Source organism: Rhagoletis pomonella, unplaced genomic scaffold (assembly GCF_013731165.1).
Source record: "Rhagoletis pomonella isolate Grant_MI unplaced genomic scaffold, Rhpom_1.0 Rhpom_scaffold_00092, whole genome shotgun sequence".
Taxonomy (NCBI): Eukaryota; Metazoa; Arthropoda; class Insecta; order Diptera; family Tephritidae; genus Rhagoletis; species Rhagoletis pomonella.
In genome coordinates, this window is record NW_023458646.1 from 149,203 (window position 1) to 160,591 (window position 11,389).

At 37.9% G+C, this 11,389-nt stretch overlaps 2 protein-coding genes across 2 annotated transcripts; one reads left to right on the plus strand and one right to left on the minus strand.

Moving 5' to 3' along the window:
* Positions 1–806: 806 nt before the first annotated feature.
* On the minus strand, positions 807–1,844 carry LOC118749941. Its single transcript, XM_036484698.1, has one exon. It carries the CDS (start codon positions 1,842–1,844, stop codon positions 807–809), a length of 1,038 nt encoding a protein of 345 aa, XP_036340591.1.
* Positions 1,845–9,355: 7,511 nt separating this feature from the next.
* Positions 9,356–10,561, plus strand: LOC118749943 (the record flags this gene model as incomplete). Its single annotated transcript, XM_036484699.1, has 1 exon — positions 9,356–10,561. A coding segment is annotated over one exon (1,086 nt), but the record flags the coding sequence as incomplete, so codon positions are not given.
* Between the last annotated feature and the right edge of the window lie 828 nt (positions 10,562–11,389).

Below are 11,389 nucleotides of genomic sequence, written 5' to 3' on the forward strand. Positions count from 1 at the left end.
ACTCATCTTCGTGTACTTTGTGCCATTGCCACACTGTATCTTTCTTTAACAGGTCTCTTAAGTGCTTGTTTTTGGCAAATAAGTTATCTATAAAAGGGCTTAAATAGTTAACCATCCCGAGAAAGCGTTGGAGTCCGGGAGCATTTGTTGGAACTGGCATTTCACTAACGGATTTAATCTTATTGTCATCTGGCCGTACTCCATTCTCACTAAAAATATGTCCTATAAACTTTATTTCAGTTTTGAATATATTTGATTTAGATCTATTAAATCTTAGACCCACTTTTTCAGCTCTAATTAAGACTTTGGATAGAATTATATTATGTTGTTGTATACTTGGCGCATGAATAAGAAAATGTATATAACAAGACCCTTTATATCACCAAAAAGACGTATCATCTCTGCGTGGAAAATTTCTGGCGCGGAGTTTATTCCGAATGGCAAACGTAAAAATTTGTAGCGGCCAAAAGTAGTTGCGAATGTACAAAGCTTAGATGATTCCTCATCTAAGGGAATCATCCAGAATCCCGAATTCGCGTCTAAACTGCTGAAAAATTTTGATCCGCTCATTTGAGATTTACACTCATCTAAGTTCGGAAATGAAAATCGTGGCCTAATTATAACTTTGTTAAGATTTCGCGGATCTAAGCAAAGCCTTAGAGTCCCGTTGGCTTTTGTGACCAATACTACGGAGTTCACCCACTCTGTTGGTTCTCGCACCTCAGCAATAACGTTTAAACTTTTCATGCGATCAAGTTCTTTTCTCAAAGGCACTAACAAACCAAAAGGTATGCGTCGCGGCGGATCTACTGACTACTTTCTTTTAACTGCAAGTGACTTTTATTTTGCAATTGACCTAGACCGTTGAATACCCCAACGTATTTTTCTAAAATATCTTTGCATTTTATCGACTTCACTATTTGCACCAAATTCATTTTTACCGCCAAATCCAAACCCATAACACTTTTACAATCCATATTTAAAATATAAAATTTTGCAAAATATGTAGCATCGTCGAATCGCACTTTCAAATCAGCGCACCCTACTACTGGAAGCTTTTCACCACTGAACGTAACAATATTGTTCAATACCTTTTTATTAATCTTACATACGTCTAGTTTTTTAAGCATTTTTACCGACATCAGATTCGCCTGCGCGCCCGTATCTATTTGACAGTTGACTTTGAATCCATTTATATCCACATCGACGTTCCATTCTTTCATAGTCTCTTTTGGCTTTGTTTCCTGAAGCAGGCCCACAAACAAATCGTTGTAGAGTTCATCTTCTTCAATCCCAGTCCGTTCCTCGGTGATATTTTTTACGAATTTTTTCTTCCTTCTTTGCTCCGTCTGTTTGTTGTTGGTTGTAAAGCACATTTTAGCGAAGTGATTCGGTTTTTTGCATATGTGACATATTGCACCTTCGGCCGGGCACTTGACACGATGTACCTGACCACATTTTTTGCATCGATCGCCTGATGTCTGCTTCTTCTGCTGTTGGAACGGCTCCGTTGTTCTTTTGCCTTCTTTGCCACGACTTTTTATCGCTGCTATCATCTCGTCAGATGTTGTTGTTGTTGTTTGCGTTGCTGCTGCGTTCTCCCTTGCCATTTCAATGCTTCTGGCAATTTCGAATGCTTTTTGCCATTTAATTTCACCTTCGCTTAAAAGGCGCTCCTTGATATTTTTGAAGTTTGGCGACAATCCGCATACAAAAATGTCTTTAACGAGGTCTTCCCGCAGATTACCAAATTCACAAGTCGCACTCAAGTTGTGTAAAGCAGTTGCATACTGACTTAATGTTTCATCTAGCGCTTGTCTAATAAAACAATTGTGACGCTCCATTGCAAGATTAGTCTTGGGAACAAAGTACTCGTTAAACTTTTTCCACAAATCATTGTATTTCACGCTGTCTATATCCAAATTAAAAGAATAAATATTTCGAAGGCCTCTGCGCCAATGTGGTGCAGTAAAATCTCCACTTTGCGTCTATCCGACTGTTCTTCTAAATTGGACGCCAGGAGAAACACTTTGAATTGGTTACTCCAATTTTTCCACTCTTGCGATAGGTTTTTGGCTTTTGTGTTTAATGGTGGCAAATTTGCTGCCATTGAAATAAATTGGTTCTTCATATTGTTTGACGTCTGATCTGACACCATGTTATATGTTTGACTTCTAATTGACGACTGTTTTATTTCATGTTCTTGCTAGTTGCATATTCATTTACAGGGTTGTATTTTAAAGTACTTAAAACTATAATTGAATTACACAACAGAGCCTGAAATATTTAACGGACCATCTGCCCATAGTCATCCTGGATCGGTAAATCTGCGGACTTTGCTTCCGCGGATCACAGGACCTATGTCAACTTTTCCAAAGCTGACTGTAAAGGCTTCGCGGATGTTCACTGCCCCACCCGCACCAACCGACGTTCACGTAGGTGAGCGTAAATTCCGTAGGGTTGTCACTGCTGCTGCAGCCCGCTTCGTTCCAGCGGGATGTATCTCGGAGCCCCGTCCGAATTTTCTTGCTGAAGCGGCTGTCATAGCCGATGAGCATGTCAACCTTCGTCAGGCCGCTCCCGGAAATTCCCGTATCAGGGATAGCAACTCGGCAACTTGTGAGCGTACATAAGGGGACGAAATGGAAAGCGCATCTGAAGCCCTGCAACTTGGCCTCTGGTGTGAATAAGCTTTGGTCAACAGTGAGGTCATTGTCCAATCCGACAAAGCGTGACGACAGAGTTGAAATAGACTTTGGTGACCACGCTTCGTCGGACCCAGAGCGATGCGCGAGCTATTTTAGCCGGCAGTTCATACTTACAAAGGAGAGTCCTATCGCCCGATAACTCTCCTTTCCCCGGTGGCGAAACCACTAGAGGCCCTTCTACTCCCGCACTATACAAACCACCAGACCCCAGCGAGTCATCAGCATGGGCTCCGTAAATTCCACAGCACAACAACAGCGCTTAACGCTATAAATACCCAGATAACTCGTGGCCTAAACCGACACCGTCTCTGTGAGAGAACCATTCTAGTACCGCTGGGCCTGTCAAAGGCGTTTGACACTGTCAGCCATTCAACGCTACTAGAAGACATAGAGGCCAGGCCTCCTCTCTCCCATAGAGGCTCAAACGGTGGTCGGCGAATTATCTGAGTGGCGACACTAGAGGCCTTGCTGCTCCCGTATTTCACGAACCGCCTGACCCCAGCGAAGCATCAGCATGGTTTCCGTAAAGTGCACAGTACAGCAACAGCACTTAACGCCATACACACTCATATAACTCGTGGCCTTAACCGCAACCGTCCCTGTGAGAGATTTATTATAGTAGCGTTGGACCTGTCAAATGCGTTCGACACTGTCAGCCATTCAACGCTAATAGAAGACATAGAGGCATCCTCTCTCCCCGGAGTCGGGACGGTGGGCGGCGAATTATTTGAGTGGTCGTCACTCGTCAGTAACTTTTCAGGACAAATCGAGCAAACCCAGGAAAATAAAACAGGGGGTTCCACAGAGTGGTGTCCTTTCCCCATTACTGTTTAACTTTTACATTTCAAAGCTCCCTCAACCACCATAGGGAGTCTCGATTGTGTCTTATGCTGACGATTGTTCGATCATAGCGTCTGGGAATGGAATTGATGACTTGCGCCCGAAAGTAAATGGTTATCTCGCCGAGTTTTCTCGCTTCTTCACTGCACGGAGCCTAACCCTCTCCCCTACACAATTTTCAGCCAAACTGTTGACCACCTGGACGAAGGGAGCCAGACTACAACTTGGAATGTCGATGACGAACCAATTCCGACGGTGAACAACCCGAAGATCCTCGGAGTAACCTTCGACAGTCTGCTCTCCTTCTCGGCGCATACAACCGCAATTGTCAACAAAGTGCAAAGCCGCAACAAGGTCTTCAAGTCCCTAGCCGGCAGCACCTTGGGCAAAGACAAATAAACCTTGCTGACAACATACAAGGCAATTGCCGGCCGGTACTGAACAATGGAGCGCCCGTGTGGTCACCGGGGACAAGTAGGATGCAGTGGATGAAGCTGCTACTTGCCAAAATACGTCACTCAGTACAGCGACAGGATGCCTTCTGATTTCGCCGCAACATTACCTGCACGACGAAGCCCAAATGCTCCCCGTTAATGAGCATAACAATGCTCTGCAAGAAATTTCTAATGGCCGGTATGCGGAGAGACTGAACCCTACTCTACTGACGCCCCTCTCCATATGGGCGGACCCCAACGCGGCTGCATGCTTCCTGGGGCTACCGCGAGTAGAGCTCGTCGACAACGATTGAGGGACTAACCGATCCGGTCGGGGTTGTTGTAGCCGCTACAGCAAAAACAACAACATTAAGAAACTCACTTCACATTTATGCATTCTCAACGAAAGAATCTATTGAAAAGTATTGACGGTAACTTACGGCAGAGGGTATGTGGACGACTTTGAAAGAAAAAATAGAATGGTAAGAGCAAAGTCAAAGACCTTCAACTGGAGAATTTTGTGACAGTAAATAGTTGGCAATTTTTTGTTGTACTTTGCTTTGAAGATGTTTCTTTCTTGCAAGGGAATGTCAGAGAATGGGCAAATAGTGATAATTATGTTATAATAGGGCGGGTCGAAAATCTAGTTTTTCTCGAATCCCTTGGTAATAGTGAAAATATCTTGTATCATGAAGTTAACAAGCCTGCAAGATATTAGTCTTTTATTTTAATTGTGAGAGTCCGCGCATCGACCGCCAGGTGGCCCACAGCACACTAGTCGAATAATACCAGTTCTTCGCCCTAATTATGAGTTGCATTCGATTTTCGATCTTCGCTGGATCTATCGCAGATCGAAGATCGAAAGTGAAATTCGTTTTATGAGCTATGCAAGCGTGTAAAAATTTTCGTTGAGTATCGAATTTTCTGTCGAATAGAATTCTGTTTTCGTTGGTGTATCGAACTGTCTGGTTTTACTTATGAAAGAAAATCCCAATACGCTGTTGGCACGATCTCTGGGAACAATATTATGGAGCTGTTTATAGTTTTAATATATTCAAAATAGATTTGGATCATAAAATTTCTTAAATATATTGTATGTCAAAATATATTCGAAAGACTGCCCTTAAACTCTCTTAAAACGTTTTCTGCTCCTGGCCAGTTTTCTAAGCTCTCATCCTCTGACGAATCGACCAATCAGAACTCCGTTGTACTAATTAAACTTTTTTTTTACCACGTTTTTATAAACTCGCTTTCTTTTGTTTCATTTTAATTTGCACAAATTTACATATGTATAAGCACACTATTTAGTTTGCTCGATTTGTAAACAAATGTATTGTGAACACCCTAAGCACTCACCACTTTCGAAGATCGAATGCAACTCATAATAGGGGCCCTTGTTAAAAATTCTGGGTTCAGCAAAAAGGTGTGGTGCATATTATTAGATAATGAATCCGTTAACGCAAAAGATAAGAGCCAAATATCATTTCTCGCAGCCCTTTAGCTTATCGCTAATCTCAAGCTTATCAACGAAATTGTAATTGTGTTGTTGATAATTGCACTGGCCTATAGTCAAAAGATGTAAAGAACAGCATTAATATTGCTGGCGTGCATTTAGGTCGCTGGTCCCAAATATTTTAATCTGTTTTTAATATTAGCTACAGTTTGCGAATTTTTGCAAATTTAGGAACAATATCGGTAGCTCTAATAGAAAAGCCATTATTTTCCATCATCGTGGAAAAATTTTGTTTATGAAAATGAGTATGGAAACATTGAACAGGTACAACTTCTAGAAACACTTATAGTTTACTTATGTTTATGCATACAATATAAAAATTGCAAATATAGGAAAATGACAAAAAAAAATTGTTCAACATTTTTTTTTTTTTTAATAATTTGTTTATAATCTGAACGATTTTCATCGTATTATTATTATAAATCAGTAACAGTAAGTCTCGTCTTCAATTTGATAATTATTACGTGCCGATCGAGTAACATTTACCAAAGTTGTATCGAGCAACTTAAGCGGATCTGCAGTTTTTTCTAAAAAAATGTCTTCAATCGTTTTACCTTTATATATAACCTTTAAATGAAAGAACCGGATTAAAGAAAAGTGTGCCAGGGAATGACTTTTTTCGTTCATGCTGAATGCAAAGCAATATCGTCCAATTGGGGAGTCTTCAAAAGGATTTCCCAGGATATGTTAAAGACTATTGCATATACCTACAGTCACTTTCTCACATAATGGAAAACTAAAATATTTATGTATATCTAAACACTTATTGCACGTCCCCTACTTTCATGTAACGACAAATTTAGAAACCGCGAAAAATGTGCTTCTTCGGTGACTAATGAAATGGGCGTTTCTCACCCTAATTGTATTATGTTAATGTATGTAAATACTTATATGCTTGAAACTAATATTAACTTATCTAACGATTCCTAATCTTTGACAATAGATGTTTTACTTCATTCACCAGGATCTAGAAAACTGACCAAGGCGTGACCAAGTTAATGGTCCTTTAATATTAAATAAACATCCGAAAACATTAAAACGTTTGAAATAAATCTCGTCTCACTTTTTTGTATTTTTCACTTGGTTGCTGAAGTAAGGAAGAATTGAAAATTCATAAGAGAAAATTATAGTTGTGTGTTTTATCTTAATAGCTTAAAAACTTGCAGACCTTTTGAAAAATGATAAATGAACGTGAGGTACTAAACTTAGTAACCCTTAATTTGATATATCTTCCTGTTTATTACAATTAACGCCTTCCATAGATATTACAAGCCAAAGTTTCATTTTCAAAATTCATACACTTTGATTCAATTGCGCGGGCTAAACATAAGTTTTAAATTAATCTTTCGTGGCCAATAACAATTGGCTTAGACGTAAGACATCATAATATTATTATTACAATACGGTGAAATGCCTTTTATTTTCCCCCATACAAAATCGACCCAGCCTAATGTATGTATAAGCAACTGAAGGTACTTATTGCAAAAATCATTCCTATACCTTCATATCTGTACTTTTTCTAACATCTTTGAACATTTTTAGATGCTCGCTAACTGGAAAAATCAAACCATGTTGTTGTTGCTTTTCGTTTCTGGTTAAGAGGTTGTTGTACTCTTGAACAAGAGTCACTCCCCTTTCTGCAATGTCAAAGAAAAATATCTTTCGATCGTTTTGAACTAACTCCTATTGTTCTTTTTTTTAGTTTCTCTCCATTTTGATGTGATCGTCCCATCCGGGTTGTTATTCTCTTCAGTGTTTCAAGGTCATACACAGTGGTAGCTACACGTAAATTGACACGATTTTAACCCCACTCACATACAGTATTGGCCAATACAATAGCACCCCCATTTCAAAGTAATATTGTTTGCCACTCATGTTTATTTATTTAGTTTTAGGTATTTATCTCACCAAACTCACATAAACTCAAGTTTAAAACTTTTTAAAAGACCGCAAAAAAGTGCAACAAATTTTCACCCAAATTTCAAACTTTTTTCTCAGAAGCGGTAGAATTTTTTTGAATACACAGTTTTATAGCCCATTCAATTTTAGTCTAATAATGTGCAAGTTTCAAGTGGCTAAAAATTACCGTTGATTTTTTAGAATTTTTTTCGCAGAGGATGTTGCGGGTTTCTGCCATATAAAAATAAATTGTGTTTAGTCGTTATATGGAAGCAAATGAGACAAAAAAAAATCTAAAAAATCAACGGTAATCTTTAGCGACTTGAAACTTGCACATTATTGGACTAAAATTGAATGCGCTATAAAACTGTGTACTCAAAAAAATTCTAGAGCTTCTGAGAAAAAAGTTTGAAATTTAAGGGAAAGTTTGTTGCGCTTTTTTGCGGTCTTTTAAAAAGTTTAAAACATGGGTTTATGTGGGTTTTGTTAGAGAATGAACTGTATTTTAAATGAAAATTCTTAAAAACAAATAACTAAACATAAGTGGCAAACAATATCGCTTTGAAAGGGGGTGCTATAGATATGTCCAATACTGTAGTGTAGGCCCAAAAGTTAAAGAAGTTGTTCAACTCTAACAAATTATGAGTGCGGATGTTTTTGTTGTTGTATTATACAGCGTGGCGACGAATGACTGTTACCCAGGTTTTTTGAGAAATAAAAGGGTGCTTTATATATTTTGCGAAAAAAGTATTTTATTGTTAATTTTCCACAGATTTTACTTTAGTTGTATTACTTAGTTTTTAAATTTTAATCCTTATTTACATTTGCCAGTAGTGTAAACTTTGAGAGAAAAGTTTATTTGGCACGCAGGCCTTCGTCAGATAATTTATTCCATATCTTCTGTAACCATAAGCTAATTTTCTCCATTTTGAGTTGCTTATACTCCCCCCCTTTTGTCCAACATAAAGCCTCATACTCAAAAATTGAAAAAAAAAACTCGGAACTGGCGACTAGGACGGCCATTTATTCGACCAACCCAATACAGTTTTTATTTTTTTTTTTGTATTTTTTTATATAAGGCCTAAGGAAAAATACACCTGAAAAAGACTTGCGTGCCAAATAAACTTTTCTCTCAAAGTTTACACTGCTGGCAAATGTAAATAAGGATTAAAATTTAAAAACTAATTAATACAACAAAAGTAAAATCTGTGGAAAATTTTTTATAAAATACTTTTTTCGCAAAGTCTGTAAATTACCCTTTTATTTCTCAAAAAAAAACCTGGGTAACAGTTATTCGTCGCCACGCTGTAGTTTCTGAAGGTGACCTAAAGGTTCTTCTAAAATTTGAGCTCAAACAGTTTTTAAATCAATAGTTATGAACTAACTAATTTTCGCAAGTTAGCCATTAATTATCTATTAGCGTGACACATTTTTTAAATTTAATTTTACATTGTACATTAGATTTTCATTTTCATTTCATTTATTAATTCATTTTTGTACATGTGAGACTAATGTCCCTTAAAGTACATCGACTCATGGTAGACTGTAATATATAAGTACATTCTAAAATAACCTTATTACAGTAAATTCTTTACAATATTATTATATACGTTTATGTGCGAAATTTCAGAATTTAGCTCGATGTATGTGGTAAATCGACGATATTTTTGACGAAGATTTATTTTAGGTGCGCGATTTAGTAAAAAAAAAATCGCGTTGAGCACCCCCCCAAACGACCAACGATTTTTCTCGAATTTTCAGCAATATGTTTTTTCTAGACGCTTTCAAAGATTTTGATGCATCGCACATAAATTTAAAAAAATCGGGTTTTTTAATCAGTTTAGTAAACATTTCTTGACTGTAGAATGCTTTCTATGTCATCTTCATATGTGACAGGGAAAGTTAAAAAGGACCTACCGTTGGAAAAATTTGTTGACTAATACACATAATTTTTTTATCACCATAACAGTCTACAAGGGAGCGGTGTCACACCTGCATTACCGAGTGAGAATATATTTTTCACACCTCCAGCAATATCCTCCCGCTCTGAAGAGAATAAATTGAATAAAACTCCATTGATTCAATCAACATCAGGTGTTTTATATGTACATCGGACGGAGGGTTTACTACTCCCCAGAACTTTAACTTTGCCTTCCATACGTGAAGAAGAATTTCGTCGAACACTACTACGACGCGACACACATCTCTCATCGACACCATTACACCCTATCGGAGGATTAACGACTAACGACCTAAATTATGGAATCACTGATCTTGCCCCTGGTATACCGTGTCGGGAAGCTAGAACTTTACAATTAGAAATACCAGGTGGCATAAATTCTACTATCGAAGTTTCTGAAGTTCTAGGAACTATCGTAGCAACTGCTGAAGAACATCTAAATACTAGCCACATGGAAATGCCGGCAGAGGTATTGCAGGATCCTGGAACATTACAACCGGCTGAAACGCTTGAGCCCACTCCTTCAAATGAGCGTAGAAACTGGTTTGATGTGCTGAGACAGCGGCAAGTAGACCTGCGTTATGTGAAAGTGGTGCCGAATCGACGCAGAAAGCGCCATCATACACGTAGGCCACAAACTGGTAATAGAACATACAAAAATGCAAGAAATGAAATAAATGAGGAGATAGGACTACTTCAAGCTTTGCCGCCCATGCCAGCCCCGTTAGCCGAAGATGTATTTGAGCATATTGAATCGATCTCAACTATTATGGATAATCTAGTTGAATGGCAGCGTATGTTGAAATTATGCTATCAGGGTGCTGGAAATACATCTACGGCGGCGTTCTTGTCAGCATCTTACTACGCATACGATGTGGAAACGCCGATTGACGCTGACGTTCAACGATTGCAAATTAAACTGGATATTTTACAAGAGATTATACGCAACGTATCATTCGACATTACTAAGACGCCATTGCAGAGGAATAAACGATTTGCCGCTGTTGCTCTTAGTTTCTTAATAGAACTTCAGTCGGCCGAGATTATACAAATAAATGATAATGGGCACTGCGTTAAATTGATATAAGAGTATAAAGCCATTATACACTTGTATTCTTTCCTACTTCTGAATTGTTTTTAATTATTTAGATTTAATGTTGTTAGTTTTTGAACAATCTATTTACAAGTACACTGCCGGCAAAAAGTATTGGCACAGCTGCTTTTTTACAATATATGCAACAATTTTTACTGTAACATTTTTCCGACAATTAAAAAAAATATGGTTCATTCTACAACAAAAAACATAAAAATATAATTTCCAGGGTTCGGGAATATTCACTCACCTTCGTACGCGAACGCGAAGGTGAACGCATCAAATATTCCGTATTGATTCTCCTTCGCGAACGAAGCATAAAACCAGTCCAGATAGTTCGCGTTCGCGAATGTTATACGGTAGACAAACGTGCTCGATTATTTGCATAACCAGCCTTAATTTGCTTTAACTCATTCATTTTCCTCTTTAAAATGAGCATAAGCAGCCGAACAAATGCACGAAATTTTTGGGAATTAACTCGGATCCGGGGAATTTTCGATGACAACACTGGTAAAAACGGCCAGTTGTTGTCTTTTGTACAAGTAAGCAAACGAAGCAGTCGAGTTTCGCGTACGCGGTAGCCGAGTGGTGAGAGTTGCGAGCTACAAGCCTGTAGCTGCCAGGTTCGATATTCGGTTGGAGCGATTGCGAAATTTTTTTTTGTTTTTATTATTTATTTTATATTTTTTTATTTTATTTTATTTATATATTTAGTTTTACTTTATATTATTTTCATTTTCTTTATTTTATATCACGTTTCTTATTTTACTATTAGTTAATTTTAATTTTTAGAGATGAATTTTGTTAAAAATTCAACAACTAACTGAAAGTAACGTAAAAAAAATATAAAACTTATAAAAAAAAAGAATGAAAAAGAAATAAAAAAAGTATACTGGCCGTGGGACTCGAACCCACGACCTTGCGGGTGGTTTATTCGCATTA